The 22,792-nt window shown below is 42.7% G+C and overlaps 1 protein-coding gene across 1 annotated transcript in view; it reads left to right on the forward strand.

Moving 5' to 3' along the window:
• Positions 1-7,670: 7,670 nt before the first annotated feature.
• Positions 7,671-22,792, forward strand: part of LOC120528158 (zinc finger protein 665-like) — a 72,850-nt gene continuing 57,728 nt past the window's right edge. Inside the window, exons 1-4 of the mRNA XM_039752232.1 lie at positions 7,671-7,917; positions 9,447-9,559; positions 15,268-16,029; positions 20,494-22,009. Coding sequence (XP_039608166.1) covers positions 15,339-16,029; positions 20,494-22,009 — 2,207 coding nt within the window. The 5' untranslated portion in view covers positions 7,671-7,917; positions 9,447-9,559; positions 15,268-15,338. The remainder of the gene's footprint in view (positions 7,918-9,446; positions 9,560-15,267; positions 16,030-20,493; positions 22,010-22,792) is intronic.

A 22,792-nucleotide genomic window follows, 5' to 3' on the forward strand; every position in this document is an offset into this window, starting at 1 on the left:
GGAGGTGGGCAGACCCTGCTTGTGATTGGCAAGTGACCCCACCTCTTGGGCACCACCCACAGAACACAGGGAATGCAGTACTGGCAGCCTACATGCACAGTCAAAATCATAAAGAAAGAATAATGCATATAATGAACAAAAGTAACATTAACATAGAAAAAAGAATTAGGCATGAAAACAAAAACATGCATAATGTACGAATGTGAACTCCAGCCCAGGAGTCATTCCTGGTAGAATTATAACACTGCTTGTGGCTGCGTTTACCCAAATTGTCAAAGTTCTGCAGCTTTCTACACTTCATGGGATTCTGGCAATAGCCTGACATGTTGAAATGATTCCACAGACCAAATATCTTTGTTTTTTTAAAAGCTTTAGTGAAAAATCAAGGTAAAACAGTTGACAAAATAAGAGGAAAAAAAAATGATATAGCAAAGTAAAGAAAAGTTCTTTTTAAGGCTTAGATATCTTGCTTGATTAAGTTTGCTTATACAGTTGGAACCCTTTCTAAGCGGTCAGAAAACTGCATGCCTATCACATTTAAAAACTGCAAACGGGTCTTTCAGTCCACACTAGTGATGAGACTAATTCCAAACACTCTGTATTATAGAGTATAGCTATGAAAGTTCTATTTCACGTTAGCTACAGGGGGTAAAAGGCAATGCCATATCCTAGGTAGCTATGAGAAACTGGTGTTCCATAGGAAATTGAGACTTCTTTATAAGTGCGGCTGTAGCCACAAGATAGGGGTGGAGGGGGGGTTTGAGGATCGATGGGAGAGACCTGAGAGAAAGAGTTTAGTGTAGGAGACTCTCCAGAAGGATACCACCATTTATAGTTTTTGTACACACTGACTTATTGAATTATTCCACAACCTTTAATAAGTTTGTGATCGAGGCAAAAACAAAAAGTGAAATAAGGCTATTGCTTTGTTAAGGCCTCTCGGCTTCATTTAACGTTAATAACAGGGTGAGTCCAAATTATGTTAACATCTGAACGCCGGAAACAATTTATTCACAAAACATGCTTCATATGTGCAAGGTGATTTACAGGAATGACTCAGCCTGTCTGCCATCATGTTAAACACGTGTACCATATGTGCCACATACATGGTCCACATGTATACACACAGCAGTAGCATTAGTGTTAACATAATTTGCACTCACCCTGTAGTTTATATGTAACGGACACTTTATGTTTTGTTTTTTTTTTTATATTCTATGTTTAAAAATGTTAGAATATCCATGTTATACTTTTTTGAATGTGCAAAGTATTTAATAAACTTCATTTTTGGGGAAAAAAAACAAAAAAAGTGGATGTGTGTGGTGCACCAGCCAAAGAGGTGCCTGGTGGCTGAGCAGTTGGTTGCTGTTAAGGAGCAACTTGAGGCTCCTGAACAGCTCCTGAGATTTTTATTGATTGATTTATTTTTCCATGCAGTTGCATTAATGGCATGGGCTGAAACAGAGTCCAGTTTGGTTTTGGTTTTTTTTTTGGCTTAAGGCATCTGATACTCTTTCCTGAACTAAAAGTGACTGAGTAAACATCAAGGTGAGAGCCTTTGTGTTACTTTTATGCATTCTGTTTTTATATATATATATATTTTTTCTTCTTTGCAATTTCACAATTAGAATTGTTTTGACTCTGAACTGCATTTTTTTTTTTGTTTAGTTCCAACATGTATATCAACAGCTGTTTTTTGTTTTACATGTGGAAGTCTGTCTGTCTGTCTGTCTGGCCCAAAAGTGAGAGGTGGAGTCAGGGTTAGGGCTCCGCCTCCGAGGAAACAGAAATCTTGCTTAGCCGCTAATACACAAGCGAGACGAGCACATCGGCAAAAGGAAACCTGAGCAGCTACAAAACACCCACTTTTCTCTTATCCCTGAATTATCCCTGGATAGTCGGCAGTGGCTTTTCAACCCTTGCTATTTTCAATCGAGAGAATTTACTATACAGTGTGGAACCTCCGACAACCTTTTTCTTATTTTTCTTGTGGTCTTTATATATATATATATATATATATATATATATATATATATATATATATATATATATACAAACAAAAGAAAATGGGAAACAGAGAATGGGAGATTATTGGCGCTTATGAATGCGTGTAGGGAAACTGGCCACCAGTGTTTTTGTTCACAACCAGAGTGTGTGGTCATAAACAGATGCAAAATTTTAGCAAACTTTTTGATCATAACCCAATTTTCTATGTGTTCAGAAACGTTCATGACCAGAGGTTCTACTGTGTATACAGTGGTGTGAAAAACTATTTGCCCCCTTCCTGATTTCTTATTCTTTTGCATGTTTGTCACACAAAATGTTTCTGATCATCAAACACATTTAACCATTAGTCAAATATAACACAAGTAAACACAAAATGCAGTTTTTAAATGATGGTTTTATTATTTAGGGAGAAAAAAAATCCAAACCTACATGGCCCTGTGTGAAAAAGTAATTGCCCCCTTGTTCAAAAATCACCTAACTGTGGTGTATCACACCTGAGTTCAATTTCCGTAGCCACCCCCAGGCCTGATTACTGCCACACCTGTTTCAATCAAGAAATCACTTCAATAGGAGCTGCCTGACACAGTGAAGTAGACCAAAAGCACCTCAAAAGCTAGACATCATGCCAAGATCCAAAGAAATTCAGGAACAAATGAGAACAGAAGTCATTGAGATCTATCAGTCTGGTAAAGGTTATAAAGCCATTTCTAAAGCTTTGGGACTCCAGCGAACCACAGTGAGAGCCATTATCCACAAATGGCAAAAACATGGAACAGTGGTGAACCTTCCCAGGAGTGGCCGGCCGACCAAAATTACCCCAAGAGCGCAGAGACGACTCATCCGAGAGGTCACAAAAGACCCCAGGACAACGTCTAAAGAACTGCAGGCCTCACTTGCCTCAATTAAGGTCAGTGTTCACGACTCCACCATAAGAAAGAGACTGGCCTGCAAAAACGGCCTGCATGGCAGATTTCCAAGACGCAAACCACTGTTAAGCAAAAAGAACATTAGGGCTCGTCTCAATTTTGCTAAGAAACATCTCAATGATTGCCAAGACTTTTGGGAAAATACCTTGTGGACTGATGAGACAAAAGTTGAACTTTTTGGAAGGCAAATGTCCTGTTACATCTGGCGTAAAAGGAACACAGCATTTCAGAAAAAGAGCATCATACCAACAGTAAAATATGGTGGTGGTAGTGTGATGGTCTGGGGTTGTTTTGCTGCTTCAGGACCTGGAAGGTTTGCTGTGATAGATGGAACCATGAATTCTACTGTCTACCAAAAAATCCAGAAGGAGAATGTCCGGCCATCTGTTCGTCAACTCAAGCTGAAGCGATCTTGGGTGCTGCAACAGGACAATGACCCAAAACACACCAGCAAATCCACCTGTGAATGGCTGAAGAAAAACAAAATGAAGACTTTGGAGTGGCCTAGTCAAAGTCCTGACCTGAATCCAATTGAGATGCTATGGCATGACCTTAAAAAGGCGGTTCATGCTAGAAAACCCTCAAATAAAGCTGAATTACAACAATTCTTCAAAGATGTGTGGGCCAAAATTCCTCCAGAGCGCTGTAAAAGACTCATTGCAAGTTATCACAAACGCTTGATTGTAGTTATTGCTGCTAAGGGTGGCCCGTATGGGCAGCGTATTCGTCGCAGCCGAAACTCAGGGATCAAGCACCTGGAGCACTTCCGGGTGAACTATGAAATGAACCAGCAACCACCACTCAATGGCCAGGAGTCGGGTGAGAGGAGGGAAAAGCTTGGTGAGGAGGAGTGGTAGAAGAAGAAGAAGTATGTTGTGTTTTTGCTTGTGCTTTAGGGACTACGTTGGGCCTGTGGGACACGGGGAAGATGTGCTCCACGGCTGAAGAGAAAATAAAAAGTCTTTTATTTTATATGTGCCTCTGTGTCACTCTGTGCCAGGTTGGGCGCTATATAGCGCCTTTGTCACTATATATACACTGTGTGTATATATATATATATATATATATATATATATATATATATATATATATATATATATTCATAGCAATCATAGTCTGAATCACAATCTGATTGTATGGGTGGTTACCTACCAGGTAACGCTTGTGGTTGGTCTGCAAGTCAGCAAACATCCGCCACGCTGCCCTCTTTCAGTTGCAAGATCTGATAGGTAACCACCCATACAATCAGATTGTGATTCAGACTATGAATGTAAGTACCCCGATCTACATGCTGTCACATAGACGAACCACACGCCGTGGCACAACGTTAAGAGCCTTCGCCTGATGAGCCCAGAATTAGGACGAAACACTTGTCACGTACTCTTTGCATCATTTGACAGTAAACTATTCAACCATATATATTATTGTGGCGGGCATCCAGGTCCCATGCCCATGTTCCGGGGGAGCAGCCATGGGTTCCTCAGTACTTCCCCTAGGATGCTTGGTGGCAGCCTTCCTGGCTGACATTTGTGCCTCAATTTCTCGCAGGGTTCCATGGGAGATGGAGTTCTCCACAAACCCTGTGGGGATCTGGGGTGGCTGGAGGAAGGAGGAAGAGGACGAGGTTGTCAAGGAAGAGTGGTGGTGCCAGAAGAAGGGTTGTGATTTGTGTTGTGCTTAGTACTTGGGAATGTGTTGTGGATGGGGGGTTCACGGGGAAGACGTGCCCTCCAGCTTAACAAAAATTAAGTCTTTGTGTCTTTTTAAACATGCCTCAGTGTGAATCTGTGCCGGGTTGGGCGCTATATAGCGCCTTTTTTCACTATATATATATATATATATATATATATATATATATAATCACAATAATGAGTCAAAGACATCATGAAGGTTTGGGGCAGCCACCCGTATTTTGTTCCAAGGCTGGAAAATAGGTTTAAATTAGAACAGAGATGTTCACAGATCCAAGTCCAAAACAGAACTGAGGGTATGGTAGCAAAGGTGATGTCTTTATTAGGCAGTAGAGGAAGTGACATCATCAGTGCCGGAACCAGAAGTGATATCATCAGAGGTGCCGGGAAAGTGGAAATGACATCATCAGAGGTGCCGAAAGTGGAAGTGACATCATCAGAGGTGCTGGAAGTGGGCAGGATTTACCAAGAAAGGTCTGCAAGGAGCTGAGAGAGACAGTCAGTGCACCCCACCACCCCCTGGTCTGGCGTGGAATTATTATTATTCAGGCTCTTTAGCTGCCTCCTACTCAGTGTGTGTCAATATATAAATATATCTTATGTTGTGTGGGACACAGACTTTCACAAAAGGAGGTAAGAAGGAGGTAAGTCCAGATTCCCAATTTTTTTTAAAAAAAGCTTTATTGTTGTGAAGTCAGGAATAGTCTGAAAACGTTTACTCAGACTGGAGCTGTCACTCAAACACATGCTGCACACAAACAGCATATCAGTATGCTGCTTCTGGAGTATGTGAATTTCCCTTTGGGATTAATAAAATAGTATCTATCTATCTATCTATCTATTAATCGATCTATCTAAACAGGGACGATGACGTCGTCCTGCATTCTCTCCCTTCTCAGATCCAAAGAGCAGAGGGCCTTCCAACACAAGCGAGGAGACAGAAAATGAGCACAAGGCCAGTTCAGTGGCCGCTTCTAAATATTTCCTGCATCAATCAGCAGATGACAGACGTATTATGCAGTTAGCCTGCAAATTTGCAGTTGCACCAGCAGCGGACAAACAGTCCCAGCCTGCGTTAAAGAGAGTGTCGGTGAACAGGGCAGTTGGGAGGTTTGTCGGGGTCTCAAAAATCTCACAATATGTGCTACACCAGGGACCTTCTTGAAGTCCTTACCTCTTTAATCTGGTAATGGATGTGTTGAGTCATGGAATAAAAGACCAATCCCCCGGAAGCAGGCTTTGTGCTGGTGACATTGTGTTGGGATGCACCTGAAAGGAGAAAGTGGAGAGGAAGTTGGAAGAATGTTTTGTCACTCATTTGCATTTGTCTACTGTCAGTGTCACTACTGGTAGCATGAGGCCATACCTGGACCCTACAGAGTCTGGCGGCACAGGTAGTCCAACTTCTCCAGGATGGCAGGCATATCAATACGTGCCTCCCATTGCCAGAAGGTTTGCTGTGTCTCCCAGCACAGTCTCAAGGGCATGGAGGAGATTCCAGGAGACAGACAGGCAGTTCCTCTAGGAGAGCTGGACAGGGCCCCTCATAGAAGGTCCTTAACCCATCAGCAGGACACACTGCTATCTGCTCCTTTGAGCAAGGAGGACCAGAATGAGCACTGACAGAGCCTACAAAATGACCTCCAGCAGGCAGGCAGGCAGAACACTGGTGTGAATGTCTCTGACCAAACAATCAGTAACAGACTTCATGAGGGTGGTCTTAGGGCCTGACATCCTCTAGTGGGCACTGTGGAGCTCGATTGGCATTTGGAATAGAATACCAGAACTGGCAGGTCCACCACTGGCGGGTGCCCTGTGCTTTTCACAGATAAGAGCAGGTTCACGCTGAGCACATGTGACAGACGTGAAAGGGTCTGGAGAAGCTGCGGAGAACGTTATGCTACCTGTGACATCGTTCAGCATGACAGGTTTGGGTGTTGGGTCAGTGATGGTATACCTGGGGAGGCATATACATGAAGGGATGCACAGACCTCTACAGGCTAGACAACGGCACCTTGACTGCCATTAGGTATTGGGATGAAATCCTTGGACCCATTGTCAGACCCTACGCTGGTGCTGTGGCTCCTGGGTTCCTCCTGGTGCACCATAATGCCCGGCCTCATGTGTTTGTGAGGATAAAGGAATTGATCCCATTGACTGGCCCCCATGCTCACTCACCTGACCTCAATCCAATAGAACATCTCTGGGTTGGGACATTATGTTTGGGTCCATCCAACTCCTCAGACTGTCCATGAGCTCAGTGATGCTCTGGCCCAGATCTGGGAGGAGATCATCCATCGTCTCATTAGGACGTTGTCAGGCATGCAAACAAGCACGTGGGGGTCACACAAACTACCGAGTTTGATTTGGAGTTGCTTTCAATGAAATTTCGGCAAAATGGACTCGCCTGCCTTTCACGTCATTTTTTCCCTTCGATATTCGGGGTGTCTTTGAATTCAGCCCTCTGTAGGTTGATCAGTTTCATTTCCATCATATGATGTGCCATCCTTTCGTTCCTAACACAGTCCACAGCAGTAGAGATAGCCTGCAGGATTGAAGAAGTCATTTTAATTAGTGTTAGCAAATAAACGCCAGCCCAGTTGACGTGAACAAACTCTACTACATAACTGAGAGTTACATGGAAACATTAACATGAACTTCAGCTTGAACTCGGCCGTCTATTATGACATCCTCATACCCACTTCATCCAAATAAGTGCTTTGGTTTGCCGGTGCCCGTCTAGTAGCACATATACAAATTAATTATTAAGTTCCTTATCATCTTTGTTGCCATTCTCAAACCTGCTTGATCCGGTTTCGTATCGCAGAGAACCGAAGCCTTCTCTGATAGTGTCGGATGTGCGAAAGAGGCCAGCGCTGGACAGAATGGAAGTGCTATCAAGTTTTATTGTGCCGAGTAAAACTTAACGTTTATAAAAAATCCTTCTCCTATCCAGTAGATGGCAATGTTTACCCACTGGCCGTCACTTTGCCATAACCTTTCCCTCGTGTCGCTCTCTGATGACTCGTTTTGTTCTCGTCTTTGTGTTTACTTCCGCCCTCAAACCAATTCGGCTCGCAATACGAGAGTCGGAAGGAAAAGAGAAAAGGAGGAGATAAAAAGTGAAAAAGAGAAAGCGCTGCCAGTGACGGTGAGCAACGATGCGGGAATTACAAGTGGGAGCGGAGTAAGCCTAAGGCTGGAATGTCGTCGATATCGAAAGAAATATAACAGCGTGAGGCAGTGAGTCCCGAGAGAGAAAGATGAGAATGAAGACAGAGAAGGAGAAGAAGGTGCATATTGGCCTGACGCCTATCAGTTTTGGTGCTGAACGTCCCCCGCACTCTTTCACTCATCCGTTAATGTTCCCGCAGGCCGGGATAACCGACTCCGTGTAAGCCGCTCGTGCCGTCTTGCTTAAGTCCGTCCCGGGCTGTCATACGAGGTGAGCGCCTCCAGCAGAACATAAACCGTGAAAGGAAAGAGAAGAAGTGGGGCGAATAGGACGAGGAGTGGCGATGACTGCAGGGTAGGGCATTACGAGTGACAGAGGAGCAGGACGACAAGGGCTCCCGTGGCAGGTGACAGAACGAATTCCGAGAGAGAATGAGGGTCACGGCAGCCTGTGTATGTTTTCGGTGCCCACCGCTCATCTTCACTTCCCCGCACGTTTTCACGCAGGTCGAGGCTGTACGAGTCACTCGCTCGCTCGTCAAGATTGCCATTCCGCCCCAGTTTAGTGTGTGACGGAATTCGACTGGTAGATCGCGTTGCATTCAAAACATTTTTTAAACGTTAGCCTATCATATATCCTCCCTATGGCGTTTGCCACTTGATTGACATACAGGGCGGCCAGTCTGAGATCTCTTTTCTGCCAACACACTGGTCATCCCGCACGCACGATCAAACGCGCGAGCTACTGCAAAACTCCGGCTATCTAAGTGATCTAGTCAGCCTTCCAATTTATATCGACTAAAGAAAGGTTTTTAAAAATAAATGTTGTTTATGCGCGGGATGTGGAATTGGAAGAGGATTTTTTTCTCTCACAATGTCACGATCGAAGTGCATTTGTCTGATCTGTCAATGTATCATTGCTATTCCAAAGAAGGACAATGTGGAAAGGCACTCTCGAACTGTTCATAACAACCTACGAAACTGACTTCCTTCTGAAAAGCGATCTGAGAAAGAAAAAGGAGAGGGAACTGAAATCGCAGTTAATCGGACAGCCGTCATTTTTAACTCGGGCCGAATTCAAAAGCCAAGGCAGACACACCGAAGCATCGTTCCGGTTGAGTCACTCGATCATTAAGCAGAAGAAGTGTGCTACCTCCTTGACTGCATTATTCGGCTCTACTTATTTATGCGAGTCAGCCCTGTCCCACATGAAGATTATTAAATCCAAATACTGTAGTGACCATAAATGTATTGAATTGTTATTGTGCCATAAAGGTTATTGAGTTATGCAAGGTACAACAACATATTTTATGTATAAAGTATACTCATATATATATATATATATATATCATTTTTAATGTAGGTACATCATTTCAACCTGGTCATTTTAAAAGTAGCTCGCCAGCTGAAAAAGTGTGGGCACCCCTGGTTTACAGTATGAACAGAGGACATACCACGTGGGCATGAGGAAGGTCGAGTATCCTAGCAACATCGGAGACTAGACCGGGACCAGCTGAGGGGCAGACAGTGTGCCAGTCACTAACAAGGAAAACCACACACTCTTTTATGCTGAGCCTCCATTCGGCCAACTTTCTAACCTGTTAAAGAAGAATCTTATCAGTCTCACCATTTTTTCCTCTTCTTCCAGTATTCTAAACAGGAGATGCTTGAATGAACCTCCAAAAGAGTCGTCAAATCACACAGGGCATCAGCAAGAGAAGAAGATGTGAGAGGAGCTTATCGTGAAAAGACACTGAGAAGGTCAGTTAAAAGAATTTTCCACCCACAAATGGACATTTTATTTATCTATTACTTACCCCATATTGTTTGTATTGATAATAAAGAGGGAAAAATAAGTGATCCTCAGTAGCAGGCAGTGACCCTTTGGTGGGCAGTGTCTCACTTACAGGAGAGGATTTCTTACATTTTAATTCCTGGACAGAAGTGAGTGCCCACTTGTATTTGTGTTTTTAGATTTCACTGAAAATGTTAATGGCACATCAGGGGCATATAATGTTTACAGCCCAGGGAGGGATAACTGATTATGTCAGATTTTCAGAAAACACGTTACTCTCTCTCACGTAATGTTCCTATTATAAGACTTATCTCTCTATTATAATAAAAAAAAAATCCTGGAACGAGACACGACTTTCTCAGAGAGGTACTTTCACGTCCCGCGAGACAAGACTTTGTGCCAAGAGATTTAACCTGGCCGGGAACTGGAAATAAAAGACAAAGAGTAGATGACAAAGTAGAACATCGTAAAGAAGTTAAAAAATGTTGGCGCGGCACACATGCAGAGCAGGTTAGAAATAATGGAAGTACAAAAATTCGAAAGTCTCAAAAAAGGATAGTCAAGATCGATTAGCGCTAACTAATGGAAATTATTACTCGGTGAAATAACGGAACAGCGAAATGAGATGGAATAGATTGTTTGGATTTAAACTTTAAATCGGAGACTTGTAGATCGTCTAATTGGTGTTGCCAGTGAGAATTAAAAGATTCCAAAAACATTGGCGCGGTATGAAGTCCCGTGAGACGGAGACGTTTAACATGAGATATTTTCAAGTCACGCCCTGCTTACAACTATTTTCAAACAAGACCACAGTCATCTAACCTCTCAGTCGTGTGAGTGCTTTTAGTAGACGCACTTCCTGCACTCTCAGCTCTTATACATTTTATCAGGACAATCATTTTATACGTTCTAGATGACACGTCAACGTAAAAGAGCAGGGACAGACATGCGAAAAAGTCGTTTTATGTATGAGAGATAAAGAAACGATATCCACACACAGGCAAGTTATACGTTGCGTTGTCACGATGTACAGTGGTGTGAAAAACTATTTGCCCCCTTCCTGATTTCTTATTCTTTTGCATGTTTGTCACACAAAATGTTTCTGATCATCAAACACATTTAACCATTAGTCAAATATAACACAAGTAAACACAAAATGCAGTTTTTAAAAGATGGTTTTTATTATTTAGGGAGAAAAAAAAATCCAAACCTACATGGCCCTGTGTGAAAAAGTAATTGCCCCTGAACCTAATAACTGGTTGGGCCACCCTTAGAAGCAATAACTGCAATCAAGCGTTTGCGATAACTTGCAATGAGTCTTTTACAGCGCTCTGGAGGAATTTTGGCCCACTCATCTTTGCAGAATTGTTGTAATTCAGCTTTATTTGACGGTTTTCTAGCATGAAGCGCCTTTTTAAGGTCAGGCCATAGCATCTCAGTTGGATTGAGGTCAGGACTTTGACTAGGCCACCCCAAAGTCTTCATTTTGTTTTTCTTCAGCCATTCAGAGGTGGATTTGCTGGTGTGTTTTGGGTCATTGTCCTGTTGCAGCACCCAAGATCACTTCAGCTTGAGTTGACGAACAGATGGCGGACATTATCCTTCAGGATTTTTGGTAGACAGTAGAATTCATGGTTCCATCTATCACAGCAAGCCTTCCAGGTCCTGAAGCAGCAAAACAACCCCAGACCATCACACTACCACCACCATATTTTACTGTTGGTATGATGTTCTTTTTCTGAAATGCTGTGTTCCTTTTACGCCAGATGTAACGGACATTTGCCTTCCAAAAGTTCAACTTTTGTCTCATCAGTCCACAAGGTATTTTCCCAAAAGTCTTGGCAATCATTGAGATGTTTCTTAGCAAAATTGAGATGAGCCCTAATGTTCTTTTGCTTAACAGTGGTTTGCGCCTTGGAAATCTGCCATGCAGGCCGTTTTTGCAGGCCAGTCTCTTTCTTATGGTGGAGTCGTGAACACTGACCTTAATTGAGGCAAGTGAGGCCTGCAGTTCTTTAGACGTTGTCCTGGGGTCTTTGTGACCTCTCGGATGAGTCGCCTCTGCGCTCTTGGGGTAATTTTGGTCGGCCGGCCACTCCTGGGAAGGTTCACCACTGTTCCATGTTTTTGCCATTTGTGGATAATGGCTCTCACTGTGGTTCGCTGGAGTCCCAAAGCTTTAGAAATGGCTTTATAACCTTTACTAGACTGATAGATCTCAATGACTTCTGTTCTCATTTGTTCCTGAATTTCTTTGGATCTTGGCATGATGTCTAGCTTTTGAGGTGCTTTTGGTCGACTTCTCTGTGTCAGGCAGCTCCTATTGAAGTGATTTCTTGATTGAAACAGGTGTGGCAGTAATCAGGCCTGGGGGTGGCTACGGAAATTGAACTCAGGTGTGATACACCACAGTTAGGTTATTTTTGAACAAGGGGCAATTACTTTTTCACACAGGGCCAAGTAGGTTTGGATTTTTTCTCCCTAAATAATAAAAACCATCATTTAAAAACTGCATTTTGTGTTTACTTGTGTTATATTTGACTAATAGTTAAATGTGTTTGATGATCAGAAACATTTTGTGTGACAAACATGCAAAAGAATAAGAAATCAGGAAGGGGGCAAATAGTTTTTCACACCACTGTAAGTCCAAACACGGAATCAAAATTCAATGCGATCTTGTATAATATTGTTTTTACTAAAGGTTTAAAGTAAAACCGAAAATAATGCATATGTAACAATTCTCATGAAAATAACAATCTCTTTAAATTGTATATCCGGTTAACCAAACCTGGGGGTGGGCGAGGAAGTGAGCAGGTGGCAGAGCCCCCCTAGTAATAATAATAAAAATAAAAAGGCTTCATACGTGGCTGCTTAGCTGTGTGAAGACAGGAGAACACCAGAGACACACACAAAGGTTTGGCCCCCAGTCCTGTATACTGCAGGTCTTGAGGTTAGTTGTCTTGGACGAATAACACAGACTTCCATGAGACACTGTTTGCGTGATACAAGGGATTCTTATATGTGATGGACAGGAAATGACAATGATAACTGACAGTGACGTTGAAATGGCGAGCTGGAGATGATACGATGGGCTGGAGGCGGAAGTGAGATCATCTACTGGATTTGAATCTTTGGTGCCCAGAAGAGGACTGCTGCTTGTATGGATTTTGAATGGTGTTTCGGAAGGTAAGTCTTCTAATCATCTGATAAGAGAGAGAAGCGGTAGCGCTAAATGCCAAATCCCCCTGGTTGTTGTTTTCATGCTGGGTCGGGCCCGTTGGCTGCCCCCTTTCTCACGCGTGTGTGACAGTCGCAATGGTGAGATTCTCACGTCAGTCATCCTGTTTGATGGTCCGGGTTGGCTCCACGATCCCCGGTTGCTTCCACGTGTAGAGTGGATGTGTTAATATTCCAAAAACAACAATAAAATCATCTGTTAAAACAAAGATGTAATAAATTACTGAGCCTTCACACAAATAAGAGGTTTGGGGCCGCCTCCCATGTACTGCTAAATCGAAAAGATTGTAGAAAAAGCGGCCTTTACAGACAGACAGAGTCCAAAACAGAACTGAGGTTTGTTGCAGATGTGGTGGGTTTGAAAGACGAAGGGAGGAATTGACGTCCTAAGGTGAGGAATAAGAAGTAAGGGCCCAGGCAGAAGCTCGGGTATGGTAAAAAAGAGAAAGGATCAGCGCACTCTGCCACCCCCTGGTCTGACTGGGAATTACCTTCTTACGAGCCCTTTAGCTGCCTCCCATGTGCACGTTTGTGACAAAGGTTCAAATCCCGGGCATAATCTGTCCTTTGAAAACAATCCCGAGACACAGTGCCTCCTTTTTTAAGAACTGACGTTCTCTTCAGGCCAGAGAAGACGTTCACCCAACAGAAGCAGCCAGCTGTGGCTGTGCATAATGGATTGCTCCAACTCCCGTCTGCCGCCACAACAAAAAAAATGGGAGCCCACACTCCTAGATCACATTGCTCAGCAGGAGTGACGCCCTGTCTCTCAAGTGCTGGCTGTGCACTTCTATCTTCCCGGCCGCCTGCTTCAACTCCACTGGCATGGTTTGTTTGTTTGTTTGTTTGTTTCTTTCTTTCTTTCTTTCTTTCTTTCTTTCTTTCTTTCATTTAATGACCATCTCTTTAATGGACTTTAACAGCATATCTATATATCAAACAGTTATTATATAGTGCCTTTATCAATCTATCTATCTACCATATAATTATTATATAGTACCTTTATCTATCTAATAATTGTATGATAGATAGATAGATAAAGGCACTATATAATAACTGTATGATAGATAGATAGATAAAGGTACTATATAATAACTATGATATATAGATAAAGGCAATATCTAATAACTATATGACAGATAGATAGATAGTACCTTTATCTATCTATCTATTTATCTACCATACAATTATTATATAGTACCTTTATCTATCTAATAATTGTATGATTGATAGATAGATAGATAGATAGATAGATAGTACCTTTATCATACAGTTATTATATAGTGCCTTTATCTGTCATATAGTTATTAGATATTGCCTTTATCTATCATAGTTATTATATAGTACCTTTATCTACCTACCTATCTATCATAGTTATTATATAGTGCCTTTATCTATCTATCATACAGTTATTATATAGTGCATCTATCTACTCGTATCTGTCTATCAGCACTGCATTTGTTTGTTTTGTTTTTTGGGATTGAAAACACGTACTAGCATTTAAAGTGAAGGACAGACATCCAGGCCAGGATGGAGGATAATTTCTTACCCAGTCAGGATGCCGTGATAGATGGGCTGGGCAGGCTTCGGTGCGCAGGTGGCAGTATTCCTCAGGGTTAATAATAATTCTTTGCATTTATATAGCACCAATTAGGACACCTCCAGGGTGGCATGGGAATTGGAGTCTCGAAATACAACCCTGTCAGGGTCCTTGGGTGCAGGTAGAGGGGATAGCTAGGGGTCGACCGCCCTGGTTTCCACATGACCCAGAAATGCTTTGCTACATGACACTATGGGTCTAGTTCTTCACAAAAAGCCCGCAGGCTTTGTATATCTTAGTATCTGGTGTCAATAAGTTGAGAGTGAGGGAGAGAGAGAGAGTGAAAACCAAAGTGAAAAGAGGATTGAGAGAAGGAGTGCTTTTGATAGTAGAGCAGTGGGCAGGCCTGCAGCTGAGGCCGTAGTCTGGTTTGTTAATGTTTGTAATGGCAATCAAATGCTACCTTTACCTTTTCCGGCTAAAGTTGTTTTTTAACATTTTTTTTTTCCCCAACTATATTGCAGTTCGAGTTTCTTAATTTATAGTAGGTCAATTCTGGCCTTTCGATTTAGTGCAGCCATCCTTGATTGGACCTGTGCTGCCAGTATAAATTTCTTCAATGTGATTAAAATGAAAATCATGAATGTTTAAACATTTTCTGCTTCATCCGTTTGTGGCTTTGTATAAATCAGATGGATTTTGTCTCCATGTCAAGAGCATTTTTACTCCAAACCTGCCAAGAGCTTCTCAATGTGACACAAAGGGTTCACAGCATTCCAGATATGTCGTAGAAAGTCTTACTTGATCATTGCTCTGTTTGGTAACCGATGGAAGTCAACATTAAAACGTTATTTTCCATGACTTTATGAAGTAATACCATCACTTTTATTTTTGCAGGCAAAAAATGTCAGCTGCCTAAGAGCCTCCAGACCAGTGGTGACAATGTGAGTCTTAGAACAGAAGAGCAGATGCTTGGAAGAGAGAAGAGTTTTCCACGGAGCATGTCCTCAGCCAATGATGACGACATGGATGAAAGACTTGCTCAGGTTAAACAAGAGGACTATGAGTTGGGTGAATCAAAGGATCATGAAGGCATCATTTCCTTGTTTAAAGAGGAGGGGACTGACGTTAAAGCTGAGGATTCTAGAGATGACCTTGTTAGCCTTGCACTGCAAAGCCACAAAACAGGGAATGCTTTCAGTCAAGACGTTTGTGAAGAGTCTCAATCCAGTTTACAACCCTGGGTCACAAATATGTGGCAACTGCATAACTTTCTTGAAGTAAATTCTGAAACTGGAAAGAGAATAAAAGAAGAGGACTGTGAGTGGGGTGCAGTAGAGAGTTTATGTTTGAAGGTGGAGGATTGTGAAGGGAAAATTTCCGACGTTAAGGAAGACGAGTCCAAGGGGGAGACTGTTGACATTAATATCAAGAAGTCAGAGGATTTCTCGGGTAGTCTTGAACTTCAAAAACATGAAAGTGAAGACATTTTCAAGGAGGATATCTGTGAAGAGCCCCAGTTCACTAATACGGGACACCTGACTACCCAGCAGAATTTTTTGGACTTAAAATCTGAGATATCCGAGTTTGAAGATGAAATTGTTGAAGGAAATGGGAGAGAAGCAGAAGAGCAACAGTCATCTGTAATTGCTGAAATCAGTAAGTGACGTGATTAGATAGAAAAGAATGAAAGAGTGGGATACACCAATACTGGCCTACCGTAGTGTGTTTACAATTACCAATGTCAATTTTTAAATATAAATGAAAATATATACATTTTGTATATTTATTATTTTCAAATGTCTTTTTTTGTTTTTAAAATGTCATTAGGCTGTCATTCTTTTTTAGTTTTTATTCTTTATAGGCACCACCATATTGTTGTTGACATCAGAAGCTCATTGTCGGGCACGTGACTTTGCTTTGCTAAACAATTCCTACATTTTTAATCAGGTCAAAGCGCTATCTTCATAGTGACTATTCGTTAGGCCCTGCCACATGGACATCTGAAATAAGCGATTCTGGTCCGTCTGTAGCATCAGCTGGGCACGGATTGAACGCCGAGTGTTTTTCTGCTCATTGCTGTAAATCGGACCGTCCACACAGGCTTTCAGCACTTTCGTACGGTTGGATGCCCGTTCAGATGGCTTCAGTAAAACGTTGCATGCGGCTTTTTCTTGCCGTCAGTTTCTGCCAAAATCCCAATGAGCATGAATTAAACGTCTGTGTCACATTTACATGTTGTACATTTAATATTCTGGAGGACTGGATATGTCTCATGATTAGACAGTAAGACGTTAGGGACTTTCAAAACTCGACTTGATGTTTTCTTGGAGGAAGCAAGTGGATAGGACTGGCGAGCTTTGTTGGGCTGAATGGCCTGTTCTCGTCTAGATTGTTCTAATTCTAATTCTATGATTGAAGATACGACACTCTGACACAATGTAAAGTAGTCCGTGTGCAGCTTGTATCACAGTGTAAATTTGCTGTCCCCTCAAAATAACTCAACACACAACCATTAATGTCTAACAACAGAAGTGAGTCCAACCCGAAGTGACAAATGTCCAAATTGTGCCCAAAGTGTCCATATTTTGTGTGCCTGCCCACCATTATTCTCTTGGGCATGGAGTTCACGTGAGCTTCACAGGTCGCCACTGGAATCCTCTTCCACTCCTCCATGATGACATCACAGAGCTGGTGGATGTTAGAGACCTTGAGCTCCTTCACCTTCCCCACAGATGCTCAATAGGGTTTAGGTCTGGAGATGTGCTTGGCCAGTCCAGCACCTTTATCCTCAGTTTCTTTATCAAGGCGGTGGTCATCTTGGAAGTTATCATGTTGGCATACTGCCCTGTGGCCCAGGGAGGGGATCACGCTCTGCTTCAGTATGTCACAGTACATGCTGGCATTCATGGTGCCCTCAATGAACTGTAGCTCCCCAGTGCTGGCAGCACTCACGCAGCCCCAAACCATGACACTCCCACCACCATGCTGGACTGTAGGCGAGACACACTTGTCCTTGTTCTCCTCACCTGGTTGCCGCCACACACGCTTGACACCATCTGAACCAAAGAAGTGTATCTTGGTCTCATCAGACCACAGCACATGTTCCAGTAATTCATGTCCTTAGTCTGCTTGTCTTTCTTGTGCATCATCTTTAGAAGAGGCTTCCTTCTGGGACGACAGCCATGCAGACCAATTTGATGCAGTGTGCGGCGGGTGTGTGGTCCGAGCACTGCCAGGCTGACCTCTGTAGCAATGCTGGCAGCACTCATACGTCTGTTTTCAAAAGACAACCCCTGGATATGACGCTGAGCACAGACACAGGCACTCAACTTCTTTGGTCGGCCATGGCGAGGCCTGTTCTGAGTGGAGCCTGTCCTGTTAAACCTGTCGCTGTGTGGTCTTGGCCACCGTGCTGCAGCTCAGTTTCAGGGTGTGTGTTGCCAATCGTCTTTATAGCCTCGGCCATCTTTATGGAGAGCAACAAGTCTTTTTGGCAGACCCTTAGAGAGTTCTTTGCCATGAGGTGCCATGTTGAACTTCCAGTGACCAGTATGAGAGAGAGTAAGCGCGATAACACCAAATTTAACACACCTGAGACCTTGGAACACAAATGAGTCACATGACACCGGGGAGGGAAAATGGCTAACTGGCCACACTTTGGACATTTGTCACTTAGGGGTATCTCACTTTTGTTGTTAGAAATTAATGGCTGTGTGTTGAGTTATTTTGAGGGGACAGCAAGTTTACACTGTGATACAAGCTGCACACGGACTACTTTACATTGCGTCAGAGTGTCGTAGTGTTGTCCCATGAAAAGATAGAATAAAATATTAACAAAATGGGAGGGGTGTATATATATATATATATATATATATATATATATATATATATATATATATATATATATAATATTATATTATATTATTTTTATATATATATATATATATATATATGCACACGTGCACACAATCAACAAAATAATAATTGAAAATTGGAAACAGTTTGTAGGTTTGTGCTAATGTCGTAACTTTATCTACTAATGGGTTATAAGTACCGGTGGGTGAGTGCGTAAGCGAATACTGTTTCTATATTTGCTTACTTCAAGGTGACACATAGCCGCTCTTTAACACCGACTCACTTATTGGTTGATCGACGTGTAAAATGGTGCTGTTGCAGCTGCAGCAGGCAATCAAAACTCGAAACTGACATCCGACAGGATTTGAATAACTTATGTGGAAATTGCCGCATTTCTTCTTTAATTACACACACGCTGTGCAGTCAGAGGGTGAGCCCAGTAACAGCAGCGATGTTTTCTCTGGCTATGTCGCCATATCAAGAGGATTTTTAACACAAGGAGGTCAATATTCGGGTCTAATAAAGCCAACTGATCCATATTTTGTGAATCCAATGTCTGATGATCCTCAAACCCCACAGGTTAAAAACACTACGGACTGCCTGATGACTGCACCCACACACAAAAGGAAAATACACAAAACTGAAGGACAATCTGGGCTGTAGGTTGACGCTTACCAGAGGCAAACAAAGGCAAATGTAACATCATATTGAAGTGAATTAAACGCCACTAGAAAACACATCATAAACACCTAGGTCGCTCAGAGAGCATTCATTTAGCCAAGATCTGGATGCCCGTTTGGACAGGGCCAAAATAAAAATCAGTGGAACATCTGCATGTAGGACTGCAATGGAAATGTGACATGCCATAATATTCTCCAGCCTGCTCATTTCAATTCAGGGTAAAGTATGAGAGGCCGGCAGCATGAAACACAACCCAGATGCCGGTAGATGGGGCTCCAGGCTATCCGGTTACCCACCTGAGAGTCACCAGTTCACCTGCACTGGTGTGAAATCACACACAAATGTGGAGGAAATTTACTAAATTCACACAAACAATGCCTGGGTGCAGGAATTAACCCTGAGATTCTGAACTAACTGTGACAATCCTGGACCCTGTGATCATCAGAGGTGACTGTGTGCAGAGGGTAGAGACCTATAAATACCTGGGAGTGCAGCTGGATGATAAATTGGACTGGACTGCCAATACTGATTCTCTGTGTAAGAAAGGACAGAGCCGACTATACTTCATCAGAAGACTGGCATCCTTCACCATCTGCAATAAGATGCTGCAGATGTTCTACTAGACGGTTGTGGCGAGTGCCCTCTTCTACGCGGTGGTGTGCTTTGGAGGCCGCATAAAGAAGAAGGACGCCTCACACCTGGACAAACTGGTGAGGAAGGCAGGCTCTATTGTAGGCACGGAGCTGGACAGTTTGACATCTGTGGCAGAGCGACGGGCATTAAGCAAACTCCTGTCAATCATGGAGAATCCACTGAACAGGATCATCTCCAGACAGAGGAGCAGCTTCAGAGACAGACTGCTGTCACCGTCCTGCTCCACTGACAGACTGAGGAGATCGCTCCTCCGCCACACTATGCGACTCTTCAATTCCACCCGGGGAAGTAAACATTAACATTATACAAAGTTATTGTCTGTTATACCTGCATTGTTATCACTCTTTAATTTAATATTGTTTTTTATCAGTATGCTGCTGCTGGAGTATGTGCATTTCCCCTTGGGATTAATAAAGTATCCTATCTATCTATCTATCTATCTATCTGTTACATAGTGCCTTTCATATCTATCAATCTATCTATCATATAGTGCCTTTCACATGATCTATTACTCTGTCTATCTATGTATTATATAGTGCCTTGCACATTATCTGTCTATTATATAGTGCCTTTCACATTATCTGTCTATTATATAGTGCCTTTCACATAATCTGTCTATCTATTATATAGTGCCTTTCACATTATCTGTATATCGATCTGTCTTATCTGTCTGTCTCTAACCACTGTGCCAACACAATACATAAGCATGTAATTAGATATATAGGATGTTATTGCCACCCAGCCCTTGTCTGGTTACTCCACAATGTATCGCAATAGAAGTGAATCTCAAAAAGAGTAAGACAAAGCTTGGCAACTGAGTCTGCATTTGAAGAGGACAGGTCCTCAGCAATGTCCTTTTAAAGCTTAGGAGCCACAACGTGACCATGACAAATGAAACGTTTTAACCAAACTCTTTTTCTGTTCTTGCAGATTTCCAGGAGAATGGCGGCTCCTATCCATCTTCATTTGCTCAGAGCTCTCTTCATTGCAGACTGCAGCAGAAACAGGGCAAGGGGAAGATGAAGAAATCATCAAGTGAATGGACCCCAGCCTCTTCCCAGTGTTGTTCTCTTCCCGCAACCAAGCAAGTAAAAATAGGAGTCATCAACCCTGAACAACTGTATAATCCTGAGGTTGTGTGTGCTAGCCAAGAACACACAAAACCATTAAAGAACAAATCTTACTGTAAAGATGAGTCAATTCATACAAGGCCAAAGCCATTTTGCTGTTCACAGTGTGGCAAACGATTCCTCCATAACAGCAGTCTTCAGGCACATGTAAGAATTCATACTGGAGAAAAACCTCATTGCTGCGCTGAATGTGGTAAACGGTTTTCCAGCAGTTACAAGCTCCAAAGACATACAAGAATCCACACTGGAGAAAAGCCCTATGGCTGTGACTTATGTGGAAAAAGATTTTCTGACAGTGGCACTCTTCAGGTACATAGAAAAATGCATACTGGAGACAGACCTCATTGTTGTTTTGAGTGTGGCAAACGATTTTCTGACAGGTTTAGTCTCCAAAGACACACACGAATCCATACTGGAGAAAAGCCCTTTGAATGTGCCGACTGTGGAAAACGATTCACTGAAAAGGGCAATCTTCAGAAGCACACAAAAATTCATTCTAGACAGAAGACATATGACTGTTCTGAATGTGAAAAGAAATTCACTGACAAAAGAGCTCTTCGGCAGCACACACTGATTCATACTGGAAAAAAACCTCATTGTTGTTTTAAATGTGGTAAACGATTTTCTGACAATTACAAGCTCCAAACACACACAAGAATCCACACCGGAGAAAAGCCATATGGCTGTGCTGAATGTGGTAAAAGATTCATCCAAAGAGTCAATCTTCAGAGCCACACAAGAATTCATACGGGAGAGAAGCCATATTTCTGTTCTGAATGTGGCAAAAGATTTTCCGACAGTTACAATCTTCAAAGACACACACGAATTCACACTGGAGAAAAGCCATATGGCTGTGTCGAATGTGGAAAACGCTTCGCTGACAGTAGCACTCTTCAGACCCACAGAAGAATTCATACTGGAGAAAAGCCATATTGCTGCTCCGAATGTGGTAAACGATTCCTCCATAACAGCAGTCTTCAGGCACACATAAGGATTCATACTGGAGTAAAACCTCACTGCTGCTCTGAATGTGGCAAACGATTTTCAGACAGTTACAATCTTCAAAGGCATGCAAGAATCCACACTGGAGAGAAGCCATATGGCTGTGCTGAATGCGGCAAACAATTTGCGGACAGTAGCAATCTTCGCAGCCACATAAGAGTTCATAGTGGAGAAAAGCCTTTTGCCTGTTCTGAATGTGGCAAACGATTTTCCAACCGTAACGGTCTTCGCCAGCACACATACATTCATAGTGGAGGGAAACCATACTGCTGTTCTGAATGTGGCAAGCTGTTCTCCAGGAATAGCCATCTTCAGTGTCACAAAAAAATTCATACAGGGCTGCAAACTTAAGTGAGCTGAAAATCTGATCTGTCATGACTAAATGCGTACCTTCAGGTGGTGGGCTGTATTGTAGCAGACTGATTATACAGCCCATCAACGGGGGGAAAAAATTTAAAGTGTGAAAAAGACCCAAGCAAGTCCTTCGTACTGGTTGCACATCTCCCAAGATCAACACTGGGGTAAGTGGTGGTAGTAATGAGAGTGCAACATCTTAAGATGAAAACCTTCAGTGTGGTGATGGTGTAGACACACAGTGGAACAGAGAAAAAAGGGCTTCAGCACCCATCAACCCGAACCCACCCTTCGCCCCATGACCCTGGTCTGAATTAACTCTTTTAGGGCGGATGTCGACATTTGTCGACAGGAGGGGTTAAAGGGTGCATGTTGACATCCAGGGGTAGAGGGCAACAATCAGCTGTTAATGGTGACAAAACTCACTGTTATGTCACAGGCATGCCCTCTCTGCTTGGAGGAATGTTAGACTCATTGACTCAGCATCTAATCTTTGCGTGTGCGTGAGTTATGAAATGTAAACAAAGACAAGATGGCATCGATATCTCACAAGGGAGTGAAGCGAGTGCAGAAAAGAAAATACTCAGCAGACAATGTTTTGTGCATTATCGCGGAGTCGGACTCTGATTTTTCAGAAACTAATTTTGTTGACAGTGATCAGGAGATCGAGCAAGAGAGTGAGGAACTGAAATCGGCTGGTCTGACAACAGCCGATGCCGCCCCAGCTGACCGCATACACGCAG

Source organism: Polypterus senegalus, chromosome 4 (genome assembly GCF_016835505.1).
Source record: "Polypterus senegalus isolate Bchr_013 chromosome 4, ASM1683550v1, whole genome shotgun sequence".
In the NCBI taxonomy this organism is placed as follows: Eukaryota; Metazoa; Chordata; class Cladistia; order Polypteriformes; family Polypteridae; genus Polypterus; species Polypterus senegalus.